Source organism: Pezoporus occidentalis, unplaced genomic scaffold (genome assembly GCF_034315485.1).
Source record: "Pezoporus occidentalis ecotype Australia unplaced genomic scaffold, CSIRO_AGI_Poc_V1 ctg15, whole genome shotgun sequence".
Taxonomy (NCBI): Eukaryota; Metazoa; Chordata; class Aves; order Psittaciformes; family Psittacidae; genus Pezoporus; species Pezoporus occidentalis.
This window is the reverse complement of record NW_026913316.1, coordinates 3,048,955-3,075,461: the sequence shown is the minus strand read 5'-3', so window position 1 is coordinate 3,075,461 and position 26,507 is coordinate 3,048,955. Positions and strand designations below refer to the sequence as shown.

The following is a 26,507-nucleotide window of genomic DNA, read 5'->3' as shown; positions in this document are numbered from 1 at the left end:
GAGGGACTCTTTATTAGGGACTGTAGTGATAGGACAAGGGGTAATGGGCTAAACCTAAACACGAGAAGTTCAGGTTAGACATAAGGAAGAGGCACGGGAACTGGTTGCCCAAAGTGGTAAATACTCCATCCCTGGCAGTGTTCAAGGCCAGGTTGGATGGAGTCTTGGGCGACATTGTCTAATGTGAGGCACCCCTGCCTATGGCAGCAGGGTTTGAACTGGATGATCTTAAGGTCCTTCCAACCCTAACCACTCTATGATTCTACAAATACTGTGAACTACAACAGAATACCTTATGTTTGGTTATTATTATTATCAGGAAAACATCTCTTTTAGACAGTAAAATGACTGTATTTTTTGTAAATTTGCAGAATTTACCATTCAAATAATGCTTCCCTTCATCATCTGTTTTTCTTCATAATGTATCTTGCAAGTCCCCAAGGATAACAAAACCCTAATATGTCTGATCATAGATTCTTTTCTTTTCATTTTGACCACATTAGTAACTCAAAGAAAATAGAAACGTCAGTGAGTATTCACAGATCCTTTCCATAGTTATTGAACCTCTTCAGTGCTTGCCAGCTCATCTCTATTCACCACATCTCTGAGCCATTAAAAAACGAGCTGAGGCACAGGGCCAAAGCATAATTTGCTAGTGCAAGACAATAGCGCAAATTCTCCTGCCCCTCAAAGCAGTTTGGCCACATAGAAACGGAGTACTGGGAACAGGCCTTACCCTACACTGACTCCCAAACTATGTCTGCACATTATTTGGGAGAGTGTTAAAGAAAAAATTGTATGAGGGATCATTCTAAAACTTGTACAATACAGACAAATCATATTCCTGGCCCTGGGTACAATTTCTAGCAATATTCTGGCACTGTTCCATTTACTATTATATATTGAGCCTTCAAATACCATGAAAAAAATAATCTGCCCAGTGACTGCTATCAACCTGCACATCAGTGGACCATTTACTTTGCTACAAGCTGTGGGAAGAATTTCACTGTTTGCCTCTCCTCTACAGGCTCAAGAAAAATTTAATAGTAGCTGCTAAAGGCAGGTCCTTGATGGCTTCAGTATTTTTTTTAAGTTCTGGGATTCTGCAGCACCATAAATTACTGGCTATTAGTAAGTATATTTAAAACAAGGCTGCAAGACACTTAACCAGACAGAAGAGTCTTGTTGCACTCAGTGATAGCCCCACAGACTTCTTCACTGTGTCATTTCTTCAGAGCACTTAATATATTCTGGGGTGACATTGAACCCAGATTCTAACTCATTTAGAAGCAAAAAGTCGTACTGACTTTCAGCATGACTTAAGCACTGATCAGTATGTTTCTCAAATACTCATCTCAGCAGTTTACATCACAGGGGGTTGATCCTGTTTGCAATAAGTAGAACAGAGAGTAAAGAACATGAGCCTGCCATAGCAGGAGAAAGCTTCTGTACGGCTGCCATCTCACCCCTTCCTACTAACCAGAAGATTTCTGAAAGGCTCATGACTGGACTGGACTGTAACTAAAAGGTTCTGTGCCAACAAAGAGCAAGTAAAGCTGTCCTTAGCCTGAGGGAGCTCAGGTAAATCTTAGAAAGCATCAAATTCTTTGTTGCATCTTTACTGGCCATTACTTTCAAGTCAAGGCCAGAACAAAATCTCCTCACATTCATTAGCCTTTCTGTCTGCACCTCACTTATTTATATGGGCAAGAATGAACTATGAAGAGTCCCTGTTTTTCTCCCTAATGCTCATGCTAGCAATAAGAGCCTGATATGTTTACTCCTACTCAGTCCCTGCAACTCAATCTACAGCCTAGTCCATGTGAGGAGGGTACAGTCAATACCACAATGAAACTTGCACATGTACCAATCTTTCTCAAAAACATCTGCAAGGTCTGTGTGATCAAAACCCAACAGGGACATTTTAGAAACACACTCAGATAGCTAAGGTAAGACTGACTTTATATCGCTGTCCTAAATACAACTCTGCAGAAAATGAAATCCAGTCTGCAGCACAGTAGTTAACAAGAAGGCTGAATATTGATCCAACCATGGTTTCTCTTTCTGGCTGCTCTCCCCTGTGTCACTACTGTGAGGTCTGCTAAGGTTGTACTCATGGGCCTGGAGAAAAGGCTCTTCACTCATGCATTACTTATGTTTCCCCTTTGTTTATGAGATCTTACAAATGTCAACCTAATAGATATTCACATTTACCCACCAATTTAACTTTCTGCAATTTTCATTAACAATTAAGAGAACTGAATTTCATCAGTATGCTTCTCTAATAAAAAATTATTCCCTTTCTACAAATTTATAATCAGAGCTAATTTATGGATAAGCCTTATTCTGCAATCATTTTTTACTCTCCCATGTCTTATAGAAAGAAAAATAGCCAATTACATCTACTGCTTGCAACGTTTCTCCTTCAGATTTATAAGAGATCTGATTTAGGCCCTTACATTTCTTCTTAATTACTGGCAAACAGTTCTGCAGTTGAGGAACTTTGTGATTCCTTGCAGGCTATCATACATCTAAATACTTTGTTCAAGCTCTACATCTTTATTCAATTTTGCTTTTCACTAAAAAGAACAATGAAACTTGTCTCTGAAGAAAGTTATTAGCTATATTAGGACATCCTGCCTTGCTTCAGAAAGGCCTGCCACACTTTATACCAACTGATCTTTAAAAATATTTTCAAATTCAGACATAGCCAAAAAGGGAATAATTTTTATAAAAACACAATTTCAAGTTCTGCCTAACAACTTGAAGTATTTTTAGTTTTGGGTTCGGGTGACCCCATAAACAAGAGCCTTTATAACAAATTATGTCTGCGTAACTTTGTGTTTTACTTGTTGCAACAATTTCCTTTGAAAAAAAAATATCAGTCTACCAGCTGTAGAGCTTATTAAAAACACTACTTCTGAAAACCTTTAACTTAAGAAAAAAAAAAAATCAAGACAACATTTAATTTAAGAATCAATAGCAATAGATGAACTACAAATCTGACCCCACTTTATAGATAATCTGGGCCCATTTAATGAATGTACTTCTGTTTCTACAGTATGGTAATATCAGATATCTCAGTGCTTGTGAGCAGACCTGTTAGCTATTACTACACTACTCACCCGTTTCAAAGGAAGCTGAAGGCAGTGTCTGACAGGGGGCTTCCCTTCATAAGGGAAGAAGAAACCATGAGGGGGTGCTATGTTCTAGCTTGTTTCACCTATTGTGTGCATCCCTGGGGAGGCTTGCACATGTTAGTACAATGGGCTCCTAAGTCTCTGACCTACTGCATTACTGTCAACCTTCAAATTTTTTCACAGATGAACAGTTCAGCCACATGAAAAGGAATTGTTTATAATTTCATTATTAAAGAAAAGCAAGATGTTATGATTTCAGTTTGGGAACTAATGGATTAGAGCAGGCACCAGGGCTGTGAAAATGTGGAGATTTGGGCCACAATTCTATAATTCTCTGCCAACTGTTGGTTCTCTGCTGATTCCCTTCCACCTCTCTCTCACACTGCTTGGTGTAGAAAACATGGTCATCCTTCACTCACCATGCCTCTAAACTCAGAAAAAAGCATATAATCCACCCCCTTCATCTCCTCAGATGCTTACACTGCCAGATGGAGAAGCTAAACAATGAGCACATGAAGGATGCAGGAAGAAAATTTCACCAGAAAGTGCTCACTTTTTGTGCCCAATTGCCTCTTTCAAAACCTCGATGTCTCAAAGGACATTCACCCAGACCAAAACAGGGATTCCCAACTAAACCTCCCTTTGGATCTGCCCCACCAGCAGGAGAGATAGAGGCCTGAATGCCTCAGGAGGCTGCCTGAGGCATTCAAGTTGCCAAGAGATCCTACTGTTCCCCATAGCCATAAAACTGCAGAAAAGCTCACTTTCACCGAACAACCAGAACACTTAAAGAGCTTGAGCATTTGTGGGATATCTGCCAAAACATGTTCTTCAGGCCCAATTCAAGATGGAAGTGTTTTTCGAGAAACTGTATATTCCTGAAAGGGAAGCCCTGTCTTCTGCACAGATACACTGCTTAAATTCTGATGCAGAGAATGGACAGTGATTGTCAAAGGGCTTAAAAAGCTGAGGAAAAGCATTGTGATTTTATGATTAGACAAAATACATTAAACAAATATATCTATGGTTTAGGGAACACAGTTTAACTTGTAACCATATATATATAGAGAGAGAGATAAATACACACACACACGTATGTTTTACTGTGATAATGTACTTATGTAATATGTATATTTCCATAGTGATCCTTCAGGTCCACATTTAAGTAAATGCCAAAAGCTCCAAGTATTCAATACTAAAATATGCTGCACTGTTATACATAATTAATACAATTAAAGATGCATGAATGCTTATTTCTAAATTTACTTGTTGAGTCTCTCATTGTCCTCCTTCCTCTCTATTCTTTCTTAACTTGAATTTTTTCATCCTATGCCAATTGCACTTTCTTTTGTTCATGTTTTCTTTTCTACCCTTCTCCTTTCTTCCATAATGCCTCTGCAATGCTAAAAAGCTCTTGAATTTGAATGTGTTTTATGAAAAGTGGGGGTGACTGAAACCAAGGTTTTTTTCCCAAAAAATGTCTAAGATACCACAATGATTTATAATCCAAAGTAGTTTCTGAAAACATATATTCTATTTGTAATCATTTTCAAAGAACCATAAAACAACATTGAAAGAAGGAGAAGCTCAAGATTCCAACAATCTTTACGGCCCACTTGAGTTACTATCTAGTTGCTGATCAGTCCTGAACCTTATTTGCCGGAGGCTCTACACTCAGAAGCTAGCACAAATTTAATGCCAACAACATGCAACTGCTATGAGGTCTCCATGAACAGAAGGCTGCGTGGAGACCTCATAGCAGCCTTCCAGTATCTGAAGGGGGCCTATAGGGATGCTGGAGAGGGACTCTTCATTAAGGACTGTAGTGATAGGACAAAGGGTAACAGGTTAAAACTTAAACAGGGGAAGTTTAGATTGGATGTAAGGAGGAACTTCTTTTCTGTTAGGGTGGTGAGGCACTGGAATAGGTTTCCCAGGGAGGTTGTGAATGCTCCATCCCTGGCAGTGTTCAAGACCAGGTTGGACGAGGCCTTGGGTGATATGATTTAGCGTAAGGTGTCCCTGCCCACGGCAGGGGTTGGAACTAGATGATCTTAAGGTCCTTTCCAACCCTAACTATTCTATGATTCTATGAACTACTGTGATGAAAATGATACTTTGAATTTAAATAAAGACTAGGCCAGATTTCTCAAGTCTCACCAGATTTCTTATGTCTTTTTTCTTCTTAAGTTTACTCATTAAAATTGTATTTTTACAGTCAAAGTCTCATGTGAAAAAAGACACAGCTGTTAAAATTGTTGATGATAAACTGATTGACATTACATGGGAATCTTACCCAAATCCACTTATATTATAAAGGTAAATTTGAGCTGTGGTTTATTAAAAAAAAAAAAAACAACCAACCAACAAACCCCAAATCCACCAATTAAAAAAACCCAAACAACCAAATCAGCTATTGCAAGATATAGCCTTGAAGATGAGTGATTTTCACATACTACTCTGTTTACCTGACTCTTACCTGGACAAGGCAAAATGTTGCATTCCTGGTACTCCAGAGATGGGCCAAGGCAAGGAAGTCCCCCGTACTTGGGCTCAGGATTGCTGCAGACCCGTTTGCGATTCCGTATACCTCTACTGCAGTCACGACTGCACTGGGACCATGGAGACCAGGGTGACCAGGCACCATTGATGGTATGAGCAGAGTATCGTCCAGAACGCAAGAAGTCCCCTGACAATCCTAATAAAATAAGGATTGAAAAAAAACAATACTGAATTAAAACAGTATTTCACTTCAAAACAACCTTTTCCGCTTTGAATTTACTCCTAGGCTTCTAACAGTAATATTACCAGGAGAGTCTTGTCCTTTAGTCTCACAATCCAAACCTCAGTTTAACCTCAAGAATCAATTCCATAATAAAAATTTCATAATCCCTTGCACAGAACTACAGTGAAGACTTGGATCCACCTCCTTACTTAAAGCTTTACAGCTGTATTGACTGGACTAAAGTCAATTTACTCTGCCTGAGGATGATAAAAGTTCTCTCTCTCTTGCACAGGAATTGTCATCTGAAATACTCCAAATACACTACAGAGGTATTATTGCCCCTGTTTTAGAGGAAGAAGTTGGCACAGAGGAGAAGACTGAGCTGCCTGTGTCCACTTGCTGAGCCAGTTCCCCTTGGTCACACTGCAGGATACTGCCCACTTCATCTACCCAGCCTGTGCTTGTGCCCAGAGGCTCATGGTTGTCCTTGAAAGCAATGCACTGTACTTATCCTAACCATAATCAACCTTTAGATACTGTATAGCAATAATTCCACAAAGTCTCATAAGACTTCCCTTTTGCGTAGAACAATGTTTTGCCACTTTAAAAAAACCAGTTTATTTTCCACTGAGTTGAAGTATTCTAAACCATATATAGGTGGTTTCATATAGGCTTATGAAAACAATCCAACACATGATGGAGAATACATCCTAGTTAAAATAACCATCTGGCAAGTGGAAAACATCTTTTCTAAGTGAGTTTAGTACTAAGAAAAGGCATTAGATTAAACAGCGGTGGAGGTTGAAGTCTACTATTTATCAGTGAAAGGAGAACACACAGAATCTAGTTCTCAGCATACAACCAATATGCCTGGACGTAGCCTCAGGAGAAGTTCTAATAAACTGCAATTAATTTGAGTATCTTTGTTACTTTCAGGCTTGATCCCACATAAAAGTATACCTCAACTGTACTCAGCACAACACTGAACTCACTCTTGAGCTGTAGCATTACCTGTAAGCACCACTACTAAGCATCTCCAGAAACACTACTGGGATTTCCTACGGTTGCCAAAGCTGCTCAAACTTCCCAGTGGAAACTGCAAACTATGATCAGTGGGCCACTGACTGCTGCTTTTATTACAAGCACTTATTTAAGTAGTTGTGATGAGAGAAGGTGCTGTGAATGGTACTTAAAACAGCCGAGGATGTGGCTGCCTGCTTCTGCAAAGAGCTTCAGTATTGCTAATATAAGCAGAGACAAATGGTATCATCAGCAGTGGAGAAATGCAGGGGATTGTTAGTAGCTTAAACTGCAGCACAAATTTTTATTCTTAAGAAATTCCTTTATGCCCTACCCACAAGCACAGGCACTGTGGGAGTATCAAATGGAGCTAAAGAAACTGAAGATGTACTGAATTACATACTGGAAACAGCTGCAAGTAATGCTGTGAAGAGTCTGTCCAGCAGGAGTCCTGGTCTGAACAGGACCAGTACTGCAGATAACCAGAATGGAGGAGCCCCTTTCTTGCAGTGTCCAGTACTGAAACAATTACACTCTATTTCTACCTGTGGTTATGGCATTAGTGATAGTGCTTAACTTCTGCCCTAATAAGTACATTACAATATCCCAAAGTAGATGAGGCTTTGCATATTTTTATTCAATAACTGGCAATATTAGAATGATGATGCAGCAATACAAAAATATTTGTAATAAGGAACTGTTGAAAAAGAAAACAGCAGAATAGCAATATAATAATCACTAAAAATGGATAAAACCTTTCAGTGATTATAGAGGCTATCTATTTCTCTCCTGCTGAGCCAGATTCTACTACACATATATTAAAAGCAGCATTTCAAGAATCATGGCATACACTCAAATCCAAAAAGGGAGCAAGTACAAAGAAACAATATGGGAATTATGAATACAGGGCTACTTTCCAGCTCTTTAAGACCATTATTTTGCAATTTTGTATCACTTTGCTCATGGAAATGTCCAGCTTATGCAGTGGGCTGTCAGACTTAATAGTGGTCTTCCAGTACCTAAAGGGGGCCTACAAGAAATATGGAGAGGGACTTTTTACAAGGGCATGCAGTGATAGAACAAGGAGGAATGGCTTTAAGCTGAAAGAGGGGAGATTCAGATTAGATATAAGGAAGGAGTTCTTCAATATGAGAGTTGTGAGACACTGCAACAGGTTGCGCAGAGAAGCTGTGGATACCCCTCTCCTGGAAGTGTTCAAGGCCAGGCAGGATGGGACTTTGAGCAACCTGGTTTAGTGGTAGGTGTCAGGGGTTGGAACCAGATAATCTTCAAGGTCCCTTTCAACCCAAACCACTTTATGATCTATGAAAACAACAGTATTTTTTTATACTAGAATTTCAAACTCAGATATTTTTAGTTATTAAATTAACCACAATGCAAACAATAGGAAAAGTGTTAATTGAAGCAGATCACCAGTTACTTTCTTTGTAAAACAATGCAGCGTGCACCACTGAATACCAATACTAGGATGTTCTGAAGACTTTTGCAGGAAAGGTGTAGCTTTTTCAGGAAAAGGTGTGATCTTATTTGCCATTGTAATGTTAGATAGATTCCTTGTGATTTAAATTGGGGAGTAGGGAGGGGAATCTTCTAAGGGAAAGCTGTGAGGTACTTTAGCTTTGAAATAATATCTAAAGAATCTTTTCAGTGTGGAATTTGGTCTGCAGCAAGCGTTCTCCTATGCTTTCTTCTTTTCAACGCACTAAAAAAAGTCAGTACAAGGAGCAGTCTTTTCACAGTTTTACAGTAACTCATACAGTGTTCACAGAGGGGCTTTTAGAATTTTCAGATGGAAACTGCACAGTAAAAGATTAACTTTTTGTCACTAATGAGATTAAAATAGCAAGATCAGTTTACATTCTGGAAAATGCAGTACTACATATTCTTTGAACAACCTTGTAGCCTTCTACAGTGAGGTGACTAGTTTCACAGATGAAGAGAGAACAGTGGATGTTACTTATCTCAGCTTTAGTAAGGGTTCTGATACTGACTGCAAGAACTTCCTAATAGACAAATCCACAGAGTAATAGCTAGATAAATGGACAGTGTGATGGATCAAAAACTGACTGAACAACTTGGCCTAGAGGGTTGTGGTCAGTCATACAAAAGTACAGCTGCAGAAAAGTCACTAGTAATGTCTGCCAGGGGTCAGTATTGCGTCCAATCCTATTTTAACTCCACCATTAGTGACCTGGACAAGTTGGCTAATGATATAAAACAGGGAAGAGTGGCTGATACACCAGAGGGTTGTGCCACACTTCGACTAGGCAGAGAGGAACCTCTTTGAGCTCAACACAGGAAAATGCGCAGTCTTGCATCTGCAGAGGAACAGCCCCATGCAACAGTAGTTTGTGCCAATTAGAAAGCAACTCTGCAGAGAAGGATCTTGAGGTTCTGGTGCATGCAAGCTGACTGTGAACCAGCAATGTGTCCTTGTGGCAAAGGTGGCCAACAGCTTCCTGGGCTGCACTGGGAAGAACCTTGTTAGTAGGTCAAGGGAGGTGATCCTTCCCATCTTTTCAGTATCGGTGAGATCCTGTCTCAGGTGCTGGGCCCAGTTCTGGGCTCTCTAGTACAAGAAAGATATGGACTTACTGAAGAAAACCCAGGGCAGGGCCAAAGGATAATTAAGGGACTGCAGTATCTTTCATATGAGAAGAAGGGGAGGGAGCTGGGACTGTTTGACCTGGAGAAGAGAAGGCTCAGGGGGATCTCATTAGCATGCATAAATACCTGATGTGGGGAAATAAAGGGCTCTTCTCAATAATACCCACCACAGGACAAGAGGCAATGGGCAGAAATTAAAACACACAAAATTCCATCTGAACACAAAAGAAGAGAAACTAAGCAGGTGGTTCTCTCCTTCAGATACATTAAGGAAAAGAATAAGAAAGATTTTCTTTCAGAAGATGGCAAGGCACAGAATGGCTGCCTCTGAAGACAAAACTCTAAATAGGACCTTTGGCAGTGACAGAAAACACACTGTGTAAGTATCCCATAAGAGCAGCCTCTTAATTTCCTCCAAAAAATGTAAACATCTTGTCCATGGACAGTGCAAAAAAAAAAGTGCGACCTGAACAAAATGATTGGACATAAACATAGCAGCAGATACAATATGAAATAGATATGATACTAGAGAATAAATCTAAGAGAAAAGAATTCATAGTTGAAAATTAATGAGACAGCATTCTTTAACAAACCCCTTCAGTTTCAGGACCTTGTGCTTCGGGGGCATTTTCACTGCGTATAATTCACATCATCCAGTCTTTTAAATAAAAGCTGTTCAATATTCTATATAGCTAATATTTCACAAGGGCACCCTGTAACAACTTTTTAGTATTAGAATATTGATACTTTCACATGCTACCTAAAAATCCAATATGGAATATGAATCTGCAGGGTGAATTTGCCTAGCATTATACCAGCATGACGAAAATCCAATAAATCATATGCATACATACACACAAATACATACTTATAAATATGCATGTATTATAAATAGATATACACATGTACATATATACCCATACATATAAATATACATATACAAAAGACTTGCGGTCTAATTATCATATGTCTTCAGAGTTCTTGTAACTGTCCGCGCAAAGACTGTTGCAAACAGAAAATCCAACTAGCCCTTTCCTTTTTTTTTTGCCAACTGATATGCAGTGTGTAGTAACTTGTAAGATATGGAAAATAGATGGGGAATAAGAATCATGGAGTCCTACATCTAAGAAGTCCTTATTTTGTTTGATATGTTCATTAATTGAGGTGGTGGGGATGGGGGTCAGATATGGGTAATACAAAACTAAAAGAAAAAATTACACTTTTTCTTCAAGAAAAAGTTCTGAAAGTAAATGGCTATACAGAAACCAGTCCTATCTGTATCACAGTTTACACCAAACTTGACAGGATAAGGTATAAATGTAAAAGCATTGTAATCTTTCAGATCAAGCTGCATGAAACTATGAGAACGCCTACTTTTTTCATTGATCTGTGGTGCTCTTGACACCTCTCTTTGTGATTTGGGTCACTTCCTGATTACTCCACATCCATGTCCAAGAACAGAAACCAGATTGTGTTGTGCCACCTAACAGAAAACAACATTAAGCCTCCTGTAGTGCTCAGCTTATTGCCCCCAAGATGAAAATACTTGGCTAAAACAGCCTGCAATGGCCAACATCCTTGTCTTGGTAACAGCAAATGTCTAGTTTACACACCACCTAAGCTCTCCTTATTTAACAACTGTCTACAGAAGTAGTTGTGAAATCTGCTAAAAGAATGATCTGTTGTAGCATAGTCAGCGAACTAATGAACAGATTTCCCAAGACAGACAGAACAGCTGTGAATCAAATACAGATGTGGCCTTCATGACAGGTTCATCAGTCAAATGTTTTAAACTAAATCATTCTCAGAAAGCCTACGATTGACTTAAAGCCCTGTGAATGACTAGAACGTATAAGGTTTGCTTGCAGTTTACCAACAGGGTTATTTTCAGTTGTTTAGAAGTCATAATTAATAAACTGCTGCACACAGAGGCTAGAAAAGGGAATTTAACTACTTAATCCCAGGACAATTTAAAATAGGCAGCTGTGCTTCCCTAAAGCAAAAATTTCCACAGGTAACAAGTATTGTAAAAACTGCAGTAAAATCAATCACAGGGATTTTGTGGACAAAAGAACCATCAACTTCTAAGACCAGGGAAGACAGAAGATATCAAATGACATCTCAACAGAAGACTATTCTCTCATTTTAAGTGCCTAAACTCTGTTCAGTATGGATAAAATTACAGAGAAACAAGCACTGCTTCATTGCCGACTTACTTATCCCAGTATACCTAGCAAGCATGTATAACAGAAAAAAATTGTCTCAGTAAGTTACATAATTCTGCTCTAAATCAAAATGATTTGATAATTTCTAAGTAATTTTTAGGGTTTTTTGGATTGAATTTGAGTAATCTTATAATTCCACAAGAAATTAATCATATTCAGAGATAGGTTAACATGAAAGTCACCTGCCCTGATGAGTACAGAAAAAAGAACCTGCCTTTGCAAATGCCTGTAATGATACCTTGATTGGCCTGATTTTTCTTTAAGACTGCAACATTCCTAGCTGAGTTCAATTAATTTACCTTAAAAGTGAGGCTCTACTAAAGCACATATATTTATAATAATTCTCTAGTCTAGCCTGTAGCTACGAACGAAGTAGCAATGATCTCTGATAAATTATATTACTTGACTGATTTATGCTTTACGTTCTCATGTTCAAACCTAACAAACCTACAGAGTCAGTATGTTTAATGTAGATACTTAATGTTTCATAAGCGCCCATTAAAGCGTATGGTGATATAATTTCAAGACTTTTAATCTGGACTGTACAGACATTCACATTAAGATGTGCAACAATGTACAGACTCTCAGTTGACTTGAAATAGCTGTGCCTTTCCTATCTGAGCACTATATGAAAAGCAGAGGCAAAGAACAAAATCCTCTTAACCAAACCTTAAATCAGAAAAGCACAAATACATTGTGCAAATGCTACTGCTTGGGTAATTGAGACAGAAATCTTACCGCACTCAGGAGGAGTCTAGTGGGTTTCTGGCAAGAAGTTGTTCTGCCTCTAATCTCAGACTGCAAAGAAAGTGCTTTGCTAGCATCTGACAGTGAAACATGATTCTGTTCTACATGGCATGACTGTAGTTGCACAGTGGGAGATTATCGGCAATAAGAACATTTCTAACAAATGGCTTTCTTTGCAAAATACAGAGAACTGATCTTTGCAGAACACATCTCTGGTAATGAGGTATGCCAAGCACGCTGTACCAGGATTAATCTTCCTATAAAAGCCAGCAAATTGCTACAGTTTAACATGAAGATAATGAAAAGAATGTTTCACAGTATCCAAGCTCTGGTCAGGTGGAAGTAAGTTATGATGCTTTCTTGCTATCTAGCCAGAAATTGTGACGATGCCTGCCAAAATTCATGGTTTCTCATTCTCATAAAATCCTTCTGTTCAAAAAGCTACGGCTATGCTACACAGTTCATGTATTTCCTTCTCATGAAATCAAGGAGCAGCAGATGGGTGGCTTATTGACCTAAATCCAAACCTCGGAGCAGGGAAGTACTCCTGAATCCTGCAGTTTAGAGAGTCAGTAAGTTTCATCACATCAGCAAATCAAAACAGTAGTCCCCCTGCAAATGTTCCACTCCATACTGTTCTGACATCTATAACCAGAAAATGTCTACGCAAACAGGCTCAAAGTAAAGTGTTGTTAAAGGAGACATAACAGTAATTCTTCTCACCATAAGCATATTGGTTAATGCAGCCACTTGGAATGCCAATTTTACTTTTCAGAATAATTAAGGACAAATTAATGATAAAGTTATGAGGGAGCTCACTAGAAATAAGGGACAGATGTATAATAGTTTCTGCCCTGTTGACTATTCAGTGTAAAGTATTTAAATATTCAGTAGTTTGGGGTTAGTCAGCAAAAATGCTTCTCCCGGATGAACATTCCAATTACTGTGCAATAGGGTCACTCCCATACATTGGTCCAATAATTATTTCCAAATGAAGCAAAGCAGCAGCTTCAGCAAGATGCAACAAATCACCTAAAACACCAGGAAATTCAGGAATCTCATGTTCAGGAGTGAAAGAAATATCTTCAAGCTAATCAGGCAAAGAAAGCACCTGAACCTACTCCCTGGCCTCTTGCACTACCAATGCTTTATTTCTCAAAATTTAGGCACTGTTACTTCTGACTATATTCTGTAAGAAAGAGTCAGGTTTTGCATCCAACTCCAAGAGAGGACTTATGATCATGACTTCAGAACTGAAAAAGGTGTCTCCATGCTTAATTTTCTTGCAGCAATGTGATCTAGGAAAAACTGGCTCTTGCACCGATTTGTCCTACTAACCTGCTCTCTAAGTCAGTTTCATATAGTCCGTTGTTAAGTGCTGATATTTCAGCTGTCAGACAAGAATATATCTAGATTCTTCTGTAAATCGAGCTGTAGATTCTAACTGTGATAACTCTCCTAATTCTATACTATACGGTGGTGAAAATATTCTCTTTCTCATTTAATCTCATGAAATTTTAAAAAGGTGTCATAAATGTCAAAATGATGAAAGACAGCATAAAAGTAGCAACACCACCCAAAAGTCTTATTTAGGACAAGAAAGACAGCTTATACAAGTAATCCTAGCAGAGTAACATCTCTGCTAAACAGTAGCTTGAAACTTAATTTGCATGAAAACAGGAGAATAGCAGGAACACTTGTTACAGGAGTTGCTCCTTGCCAAAATCTGCCTTGCTATTCACACCCAAAAAACCAAAACATTGGAGACTGTAGATTACTTGCAATGGGAAAGACATAGAGTATGAAACTAAATCTCATCTGGAGTATCAGAGGTTTTGTTTTATTATTATTTCACACAGTTCTTTACTATGCATTTCCTTAAAAAATTACTAACATCTTGCCCTATCCAAAAAGACACAGATGTCAAGTGAATCAATAAAGGTTGATCATCAATCACGATGAAGGGCATGGGGGAAGCTTCCAGCATCTTCTCACCGAAGGCACTCCTGCAGCCCCCTGCTACCAAAACCTTGCCATGTAAACCCAACACAGGCAGCACATACAGGAAACGCTTAACACTAATTTTCACAAGAGTAGGTCTGAAAAAAAGTACTGAGAATGAGAAAGGCCAAGGACTCAGAAATCGTTCTGTCTTTGTGGCTTGAGAGAAGCCAAACGCCTTCAGTTACACATTTTTTTCAGCTAACCTGGGTGCAGTGAAGATACAAAAAGCTTCATAAGTGAAAGCAGATTTATAAATTTTAAAATATAATAATTAAAACCAGTATTTCATGAGATTATAGAACTAAAATATAATACTTGAAATGCTGATACATAATTAAACTTGGATAATTAATGAAATGCATTAATAAAATTAGAGTGTCAGAAGTTCTAGTCTTTTTATATATATATACATATATACATTTTTTTCAAAACTATGTATTACTGATAGGGAAAGAAAAAAAATCTGAAGAAAAATAATTCCAATTTAAAGTCATCTAAAGTTGAAAAGATTTTGAAGGAGTTCAGCTTTCCATCTCAGAAATAAACAGAACTTTAAATCACTAGCAATAGCACAACATAAACTTTTATAACAGAAACTATCTAGTTCATAAACTCCTTATTTAAACACCTGCATGAACCTTACAGTTGCTATTTCAGAATTACTGAGCGGAAAGTTCTCAGCATCAATACTACATATTCTAGCTAAATATTTATCAAATACCTTAATGTTGCACAAGCTCTCCCCCAGTAAAAAGCTGAGAGTATAAGGAGGTGAAAGAGTCCTCCAAGAACTGGGCTGCTATGTAATATATATTAAAGTATATTAAATATTACTATTTAATAGTAAAATAACCTGGCAAATCTCATAACTAGTGTAAAAGACATTTGATTAGTCTGAATGATGAAACTACATCCAGAAGAAATATAGATTCCCTGTTGTGAATCACTATGTCCTATTATTTATTATCAGTTCTGTTAACACAAAACATCAGCAAGCAAAAACTTCCACTCTCTGCTGAAAATGGAATTGCAGATACCTTGCTAGCAGGAGGCATCATTCGGCCACTTTAGCTTTGCTTACCATCTGTCGAGCATCCACTTGTGCCATCACTGGAACAATAACGCATTTCAATCCTTTGCCTTCCCACCTCTAGCAAATTTGGGTCAGGCAAGCGCGCTTTGCAGGTGTATCGGAAGCGTTGTTCATAGTGGCCACCGTTGTCTGAAATATTGACTGGGGTCCAAGGCGTCCAAGGAGTTGTCTTTTTTAACTCTGGACAAGCATTGGTGTTACAAGGCTGATATTCCTGACAGAAAAGGTTCATAATTAATATAATCATTAAATATTACTTAAAAAAAAAACCAAAACCCTCATAACAAACAAAAATAACCAATAGGACAAAACAAATAAAAAGTTTTTGATATTTTTTCCAGCATTTCTGGTAGAAGTGACCATCAATAAACTTTTAATTCCAATCCCAAACTAAAAGTAGCTTTTTCTGCTTCTAGGCAAGCACAGTATCACACTCCCGAAAGCAATAATATAACTGTACCATTACATCCATAAAAACAGTAAGCTGAACACTATATATATCATGATAAAATGCATCCTTTATAAATTAACAGCTCCAAATAAGGTGCAGCTAAATATGTTAAAGCTGTTAAGTAAGAGGAATTCTGATAAACTGCAAGTACGAGACACAAACTAGCAAATAATTCCTTGGTAAAACCTAGTGGCATATGGATAAGCAAAGCACTGTTCATTTTGCATATTGCTTATGCATTAAAGGGGAAAATGGACAAAAAATGTTTTCTATTACAGAACCTGGCTCCCTGAGGTGCATGCTACCTCCACCACAGCAAAACCTATAATCGGAAGCAAATTCTCTATGGACTGATAGCCATCAAGAACGATCACACATAAGAAAAGCAGACTGGCCAATATTCCCAAGCCCCACAATATATGGCTTCATTCATTTCCCACACCACAATATGTTTCATCTGATGCAAGTGATTTGTAAACTACACAGGTGAAATGAAACAACCACTAAATATCAGAATGAATTCATGCTGACAAACTACTAAAGGCAAAAACAGGCTTCAGTGGTACAATGTTTAAATGATCTCTCTACCTTTGACCTCTAGAATGATACACAGTGGAGGGTACCTTCTGAAAAGGAGCCTACTGAAGTTTGTAATTTCAGCAAATATTAAAAATATGGATAGTAGATAGTAAAAATAAGTTTTATCATTCATAGTACAACCTCCTTCTTCTATAACCCCTACCCCGACTGATACCACCATGTTGCAAAAATATAGATTACCTGCTCCTGTCATTCTCATGGTAATAATAACATTTTTATCTCATACTTTCCCCAGTTCACTACCACTTCTCTTAGATAGTCTAACTTATTAATATATCCAATTAGGCTGAGAGTAATTCCCCTATATTTTTGTTTTAAAGTCTGTGGTGCTATTTCAAATCTAAAAGGTGATTCTTTGCCTGAAAGCTTTTGTAATTTTTTCCATCAGCTGTAAAAAAAGATTCTTCCACAGAAACCCCTGCCCCACTAGCAAAGCAAGTTCAAGACTGGCTATGTTCAAGACTGGTTTCACAGTTTTGTGGTACTTGAGGCAAGAAAAGAGCTCTTAGCCCAAGGATTTCAGCTGGACTACTGCTTGCTCCTCCAGGCTATGCAAGGTCCCTTCCCACAGTGGTGGCCATGAGTCACATCAAGGAACATCTATGAAAGGGGATCCCTTTAGAGCAAAGAGGATCAACCTGTCCATAACCTGACTTTCAGTCTCGAATGCTTTTTAGATCAGAAGACAGCAAAGAACAAACAATCAGGTCTTGTGTATAGAAGGGAAAGTAATTTCTTTATGACCCCTCTAGGCAACTGTTTAAATAATGTATATTTTAGACTGAAGACAGAACACATAAGCCTTGACTTATCTTTGCAGCACATGAGCTGTAAAAAGGAAATCATAAAATTAACAGATCCCACCAACAGCCATAACCACCCTGCTTGCTTTTCCAACCAGGTATTCATGACCAACGTGCAGTTCCCTCCAGCAGCTGGATCACAGTGCATCTTTTAGCAGGAGCACTCTGTCTTTCCCTCTCTCTTTTTTTAAGAGATGTCTAGCACTGATAAGACTATCACCTCCCCACATCAGCTGTTCCACTATTTACTAACCCTCAAAGCTAGCAAATTGCAAGTTAATTAAAGGCTGCATTTCCCCTTTAATTTAATTTTCTGGTCACTGAATTTTGCTGTGCCTTTATCAACGATACTGAAAGTGTTCCTTGTCCCATATGTACAAACAAATTTTTCATGCCCAAGTACCCGCACATAATGGTAAACTCAGCTGAACTTCTTAAAGCTACATGTGATTTAAAACCTGATCTCCAGGTCCTGTGCATCCCTATGTCTTCCTTATGTCCCATTTCCTTATTTTCCTTCAGACTGGACACCAAAATTTAACTTGGCAATCTAAAAGCATTTTAATCAATACAGCATGCAGCGACAATTTAATACATACATTATTGCATTAGTGCTGTTTCCTTCCACGACACTGTACAAAGAGCTTAAGTAGACCTAATTATCTTTGATAATACATCCTTTAACTTACAACTTTACAACTACAGAGTCTCCTATCCCACACAAGAGACTGGTGTTTGGCAATATTAAAATACATTTTATTAGCTTTCGCAATTATCTACCGTATTATTTACTAACTCAACAATCTCTGTCATGTTCAAGCTTTACTGAAGATGGTTTATATCACTGTCTAGACTGTTGATAGAAATGTTAAGTGCTATTGACCCAAGAACTGATTCCAAGCAGACCTTGCTAGACACATCCCAGTCATTTATATCTGTGCATTAACACCACATTTTTCAGTTTGTCAGTGAGCCAGCTTTTAATCCATTTAACATTTGCCATATAATTCAGTTTTGCAAATCAAAGTATTTTCCGTTGCAAAGACAAATGTCTCGGAAAAATTCAATGAAAGTAGGGGAGAAGTGCTGTGTCACTTTCAAACATCTTGAAACACAAGCTTTTTTCTGGTAGCATATAAGCAAAACATTCATAATGATCTAAAGTTTCAGTTCTTCATTTGCTGTTGATTTCTGTAATGATATTTTTCAATCAAAAATTAAAGCTGCTAAAAATGTGAGGATACTGGATATGGCATAGACAGGTGAGGGTCATATAGAACAGAATGTATGAGATATGCAATGAACCCTCAGTCAAACAAAAATTAGCAATAAAGGAAGAAGTTAATTGAGTGGCAATGTATTGAATGTTGCTTTCCTAATACATCTGAAATGAACATGCCAGCTCACTTCTTCCTAGAAAGACAAACTACCAGTAATCAGTGTGCTTCAGAATCTGTAGTCCCTCCTAACAGAGGGCATACTCATACATTGTTACGTGAGCCAGGAAAGAAAGGTGATCCTTAAGAGCATCTGCAGAAACCATTTGTTAGCTTTTCCTTTCTTCTTGCTTGGTGCATAGCTTATCATACATTGTTACATGAGCCAGAAAAGAAAGGTGATCCTTAAGAGCATCTGCAGAATCCATTTGTTAGCTTTTCCTTTCTTCTTGCTTGATGCATAGCTTATAAGAAAGTTTGTCATGTCTGTCTATTCAACCATTTGGTAATACTTACGAAAGGCTCAGAATGGCAAGGGAAACAAAAGTATATGCAGATTACCGAGCATATATTTACAGCAATAAATAATCTCTCTTTGAGAATATTCAGAGGAATATCCCAACAACAGATGACCCTACGAAGCTCTGCACTAACAATGACCTGGCAGAGCCTCATGGCTTCTCTCACAAACAGTGAGTGCTGTGCTGCTCTACCAACTACTGTGTCTGCCACAGAGGAATCAAAAATTGCATTGTGCTTGATGAAAGCATTGTTGTGATCTGGCACTACAAAAGTCCAATGTAAGTAGAACAACGATCTGGTCTGAATGGTCTCAGATTTGGAAGTATAGGAGGGAAGAGAAAAGGCGCAATTCAGACCACACATAGGTACATGTATTTGGTACTGCTAGCATGAAGACAGTCTGGAAGGATTTGTCAGGGAGTGAGAATATGGAAACTGCTCTCTCTACCTGGATTATCTACTTCTTCTCACCTTGTTCTATGCTTGAAGGATTTCTTAAGCGGGTGTCATAATTTAACCCAGCAGGCAGCTAAAGATCATACAGACATTTGCATCCCAGTGGGATGGGGGACAGCATTGAAGAAAAGGAACTATAAATTAAAACCCTAACCATTGATTATGCTATTAACCAGACACCTTCCTTCTGTTTTTACTAATAATATCCTAATATTTATCTATAATGGAAAAGAATATTACTATATCATGTTTTTTAACAAAATTGATTTAGAATTATTTGGTTGTATTATCTTAGAAAAGGACAACTGAAATGTTATTTCCAAAACATTTCAAACTGGAAGCAACCTGATAAATAGCGTAGAACTAAATTCTAGTTTTCTCATGGAAAAAAATGGAACAGACTTTTTTTTTTCTTTTTTTTTACCTCTGCATTGCCATTTCAGTCTAATTCCTGAGAATTCTGAGAATCTCTAAGATATCCACTCCCACTTGAAGTTTGATTTTAATTAACCAAACAGCATGATAGGCTGATACCTCCTTAGGAAACTAGTCTAAAATCTTGTCTACACCTGAATTACAATTTTATAAATAACAGAATTTAGATATTCTATTCCCATTTATATATCATGTTTTGTATTATGGAGGTATTTCTCCAAACAAACTTATTTATTTGATATATGTAGTATTTCTTGTTGAATGCACTTCTTTTGTTCTCATCTGTGTTTTTCTTTCTCATTTGTTAGTGTGAGAGACTATCTTCACAAGGCAGCTAAATCAACATTAAGAGTTCATTTAAGTATTTTCAACCCAACAGCTGTACTTTATGATTTTAATATATCGTATTAGTTCTAAAATATTCTTTTGGAATCACCAAACGGTCCACTGATTAAAAAATACTTTTTTTTTTTTTCACTTTTTATTCATTATGCTAAGCTTCAGTTTTTCTGGCCCAAAATACTTTTTTTTTTTTTTTCAGATAGTAAGACAGTGATAGAAAAGAATGTTGCCAGTTCATAAATTGAGTGATGTAGTATGCCACCTGGGACAAAACAGGGCTGTAAGATGCAAAAATCTGAGTCTCTCAGCAATCTCCCATGCTTTGAGTTTGTCACAGCAATATGTAGTTAAAGGGTAGCTGTCACATGCAATCAAAACAAAGGCCAAAATGCATGTAACAGTGTTATAAAACCTGAGAGAAAACTAGTTCCCATTTACAGGGGCCTTGTTTATACTTCAAAACATAAGTTTCCCAAAGGGCTAATATGCCCTAACCCTCTCCAAGAACCAAAATATGCATAACATTTATCTTGCAGTGGCTGAAAAACACATTCGGTAAAATCACTAACTGAACTTGAAAAAATAAATGGTTCATTTATTTTCATTACAGAAATGTAAAATATTTTCTATTTATAAAAGTATTTTCAAAATAAAACAAACAAAAGACCAGTAATTCCCTGATCATGTTTCTACTCATTTTCACAGTTCAAAAAGCCAGATACTTCAGCCAAATACCATTAGATATACCTTACTTTATTGTCATTTCAGTATTACAATACTATTTCAAGAGTATAACCTGAAAGAACACCCAAACACATTAAATCCAAGTACTTAAGCAAAATCTTTTACATTGTAAATTTCACAGTTAAACCAACCCCAAAACATTGCTAAAATCCCTATTGTATCTGAGTCATGCACACACATCTATATCCTATATCCTAGATTATAGGTAGTATTTTAGCTTCAGTTAACTCCAGTAGGAGTAGCTCTCCTGATCCTAGGGGAACCAGGACTTCAGAGACTATTGTTGAGCACAAATGCAATCCTGTAGTGCTGTAAGGCAAGGACAGGTAAGTTGTGTTCAGAATGGGTTTCTTAAAATATTTTGATGGATAGAAAGCAGAAAATAATTTTAGCCTAAGCAAAAGGAACAGATTTCTTCTGCAGCAAACAGGTATCCTTTTTTTTGCTGCAATACTGAGCACAACCTTTTATTCCAATTTTGTGTGTGTTTAAACAAAAGAATTGGAAAATCTTCCATTCATGTAAAGGGGAATGTTAAAGGAAATAAAGACTGGATTTAGAACCATTTTCCCTAGAGGAGTCTGGGGCCTGTTGGGCAGGTCACCAGACTGGGACAGTCCAGAACTCAAATCCTTCCTATAGTCAACATAATTTTATTTAGATAAGGAAAGTTCCTACTTTCACCATCTCTTCATAAAACCATCAAGGTTTGGTGTGAGGCAAGCTACCACTTTCCTCTTATTTTTTCTCTACCAGCCATTTGTGTAACTAACTCCATGATCAAACACTACATTTTATGTCAAAGTAGTCAAACTTCGGTGAAGGAAATTGTTACAAAAAATTAAATCACTTAATTGTGAGTAGCTTAACTGGCACAGGGCACAGGGTTAGTAGGAACACCTTCAGCTTCACCTCAGCAAGCAGAACAGCCTGGTTGCATCAAAGAAGTGCAGTTTTTATGTTATTTTATTCGCACTTGAGAACCATCTAGAGTGATAAACATTTATTTCATCTAATGACAATTCCTAATAGTGTAATAGTTCATCTTAAGGCATGATATTTGGAATTAACTGATATTCAAAATGAAACTGGAAACGTCTAAGGAAGAAAAAGCTTCTTTATTCTGACAGATACTTAAAAAAAAGCTATAAAAAGAGGCACAGCAGTTAATTTGGATTCTTCCAAACCTAATCCATTTATAGACCTGTGTTACAATTAAACACCCTACTCAAATTCACCTAGCAAATGAAAGTTATGTGATACAAGACAGGGCAAATTTATCAAGATCTGTAAATTGTTTGCCTTTTTTTTTTAATAACTGAATACATCAAGAACTTATGTGTATTTTTGCATACAGAGAAATGAAAAGTAATAAACACACAGTAAATTCACAGCAGCAAGTCTGCCTGCTGACAGCTGAATTTATACCATCCTTCCAAGACTCCCTGTTGTGATCCCAGTGCTACTACTAGTGGAGCCACTTCTATACCTTGTGTGCAGCGCAGCCTGTGAACATAGTGCCACACTTGCACAGTCAGACTTTGAGCTCCCTGAAGGAGAAGCCCTTTTGCCTCTTTGCAGGCCTTTGTAGAGTGGGATCCTGGTTCATCATTAAAGCTTTCAGGCAGCAGGACAACAGTGATGCTATAATGCTTTGGAGGCTAGTTTCCTGCTACGCTAGGCAGCAGATCTGCAATCTGATGGTTTTAAACCCCTTTTAGTGAGTTGCAAGTCAAGACCAGAGGATTGCAAAGTTGCTTTCCTTCCAGGAGTGCTAAGGCAAGAGTGGGTCCCAATCTATAGCCACTATGGGAACTCGAACTCTAAAATGGCAACATCCCCTCCCCCCTTCTCAGTGCTTAATATTGGAAAACATCTCAAAACCAGTCAAAGAACTGACTAGTGGAACTTACTGTCAGGTTTCACACTATGAATGAAGTGTATTTGTAACATGTTTCAGTGAAATGGATTTGAATTTTGGTTACAGATGTCTCTGCTGGGACTTGCCTGTATGTCCAATAACTATTCAGAATTAAGTGTCGTAAACAGACTGAAACTGGAGACTGGGTATTTGTTTTTACTGGACACTGACCTCACTTTCAGGAATGTGTTTCACAAGGGGAATTAACATTCTGTCTGGTCATCTAGTTCCTTTTGGAATATGGATTTACTTTGATGTCTGGGCTTCTCTTACTAAGTTAACCATAAATTTTCTGTTGATGAACAATACCTTCTGCATTTTGCCCACAATGACATAAGTCTTCTGTAAATGACCCTGTTCCTTTCACTCTCAGGGCAGTAAAGTTATTGAATGCACTGTTAACAGTTAAGAAACAAGCAATGCCTCTAAAAATGCATGTCCTGAACAGAACATTCTTCCTCTCATTCTTCCTTCCCTTTTACTCTAACCATTGTCAATGAAACATCTCACAACATGGACAAGCTGCGCAATTTGTTCCAAAGGACCACATACTCAGCTACACGCAAGAACATAGCAAGCAACTTAGGTGTATTTTTAGGCAACAAATTTTACTTTCCTGATTTTTACCACATTCATGGAATTATACACTTTTCTTCATTTGTGTACACTGTCACACATCAGCAGTTTTGCCAGTAATGTAATTGCTAGGGACTTGCCACCAATTAGGAGTCAAAGATATTCAGCTGCCACTCCTAAATACTGAAAAATAATAGTCTGGGTCCTCAAAATGATTATATTGGCTTAGAACCCTAGACAGGGAAAGGGTGGCCATCTAATAAAGGAAGCTGATTAAATGCACTGGTTTATGCACTGTTGCTGCTAAGAGTGTGTCCCATCGTTTTACTGAAAATTCCTGTTCTGCAGGTAAGTTCCTGTTTAGCAGATAGGTGTTCAGGGCTCATTTGCTCCAAGACTCTTGTTGCAAACTCCCCCTTATCTGTGGTTTTATATGCAGCATTATGATCTGGCACAGCATAAACCTGCTTGTAACAGCTCCACTGTGATGCGTGAACCAGAAGCAGGGGGGGGTGAGGCAGTGGGGATGAAGCTAGGGACATCACCACCTGAACCCACTAAAATTTGATAAGCCCAGAGATGCTTATCAAAGGACTAAGGATTCAGTTATTTTTTAGTGTTGTCATTCAGACTGCCGCAAAGCCTGCACAGCGCAAGTACAAGATATTACTGAGTTGATGAAAACAGAACACACAGGACCATAAATAATCAAGGCTGTAAAGCTGAAGGGATTGTTCACCTATAAATGACTGCATGGATTTACCAAAACTGACTTAGAAGTGATTTCAGTTAAGGAGGCGCTGTATTGCCATGTAGTGAAGGCCACAACTTATGGTAAGAAAGACATGACCTCCAAATCTGAGAAACAACAGACAAGTGGATGATGAAATATAAATATCATTAAAGATAAATGATGTGTTACTTGTACATGAATCAAAATGAATCTTTTCATCACTTAAATTTAGTGTGTGTCAGCTTTGAAACCTATATTTATTCATTTAATTATAAAGATAGGAAATTCAGCTTTACCTTTACAATTAAGAATGTACTAGTTGCTGTTGGAAAAGACCATGGAAAAAAATGTAGCTTCCTGTGAGCTGTGATTTTGCTTACCTGATCACTCAGTACTTCAGATGTGGAAAAAAGGAGGATTGTTAAAATTCCATTTTGGGAGGTATGATCAGCTGATTGGAAACAAGTGAGCTGCTGCAGTTTAGTGAGTTACCACTCAGCTGGGACATGATAATGATCTCTACACGTGGCTTTATTCATTAAAAATGCAAATGCAAGCACAAAAGAAATCAGATTAGGTCAGACGGATAAGGGGTGATTTACTTTGCTGTAACAACAATCGGTTGCAATTACTTTCACATATTCTTACTGAGACGGTTAAACATTTTCATACAAACCCTATAATTCCTGTCAAAAGTATTTTAAATTGCTGAAATAGTTATTATTAAGTTAAAATGCATTTTTTAAAACTGCTGAAAATCATGGCTGTTCAAGTATTTATTAACTGAGAGTAAGAATATTAGAAGATAATCCAATAGTCAAGAAGGCATGAAAAGGCTGTCAACTCATCAGTTTTACAGACTGCTGCTTTGTAATGACTGCAAATCTATCATCACACATAAATTACCTTCATTTGTATACTGCAGCATAGGTTTTCCTTCATGTATGCTTCTAGAAAGACAATAACTATATCCTTGGTGCAAAAGAAGATCTCAACAAAAAATATTTAAACACCAAAAGTGGAAACAAATCTGAGACTTCAGTTTTCACTGACACCACTAGTGTTACTTGGTTATTTTGTGACCTGGAAACAATTTCACCCTTAGATTCCTGATTCTTGGATTCACCCACATGCCTTTTCCTGAACTTAGGAATGGGAAAAATCTGCAAATGTGTTTCAGTTGGGTTTGTCTGCCACCACATATCACTAACTCCACAGGCTGCTAAAACGATTGTGTAATTGCGAAACAAGAAGAAAAGAAAGTAAAAGCTGCACAGCCTGTAATCATGGGGCTGAGGATAAGGCCCAGGGTGGTACTACTATGGAGAGAAATGGCTTGTTTGTTTCACAAGGCAGTATCAAATTAAGAAGAGTAGTAAAGTAGTTCTGGAAATTTACATACTGAGGACACATTTACTTCCATAATATTTTGACCTGGAAAATCAGCTGTGTGAAAGGCTCTCCAACAAGTAATGCAGAAAGAATACAAGTTATTACTACTTTATATCCAGCCATAGAGCACACTTTCAGATTCTTGTTCATTTATCCATAGTCATTTACTATATCATCAGAGCAACCTTATATTAAAATAACCCTTTTATCAGCCTGTACACAATATCTTAGGCTCGGCTGAACTTTCACATTTTAAGCTCAAAATCTGAGGGCAAAACCATGACTACTAATCAGCAGGGTATCAAAAGAGACCTGAGAGTATGAAATTATTTACTGCTTGTGAAGTCATTTAGTCAACAAGCACTCAATCGCAGCTTGTCTTCTTGTTAGTGGTTCTTTCCCCCCTGTTAATTATGAAGAGCTATAAACTGCCTTATACAAAAATGGAAGCAAAAGTTGAGAAAGCTAATGTTGGAAAGAGCTGAAGTCTGGTATTGCTCAGCAAATCTTATTATTTTAATATTCTTACTGTATTTTTCATTCAAAGAACGATTTGAATTAAATAATTTCATAGAATGATTTAAATGATATACAAATCACTAGGGGAAAAAACCCTATAATGTCACCGCTCCTGAGATAACACTCTAAATGTTACAGCAGCTGCTAAATGACAAATGTGGAAGTGATGGAAATGGTACAAACTGAATAGATGAGGAGCCATGCACTTTAATTC

General features: G+C 37.7%; 1 protein-coding gene across 11 annotated transcripts in view; it reads right to left on the bottom strand.

Moving 5' to 3' along the window:
* The window catches only part of SEMA5A (semaphorin 5A), an 844,194-nt gene that overhangs the window by 537,771 nt on the left and 279,916 nt on the right, over positions 1-26,507 (bottom strand). For all 11 annotated transcript variants that reach the window (XR_009963244.1, XR_009963245.1, XM_062610854.1 and 8 more), the window contains 2 exons: positions 15,571-15,796; positions 5,620-5,838 (listed from right to left, as the gene is read on the bottom strand). Coding sequence is in view for 9 of the 11 variants with exons in the window: in XM_062610854.1 (XP_062466838.1) it covers positions 5,620-5,838; positions 15,571-15,796 (445 nt within the window). In the remaining 2 variants the exon portion in view is untranslated. The remainder of the gene's footprint in view (positions 1-5,619; positions 5,839-15,570; positions 15,797-26,507) is intronic.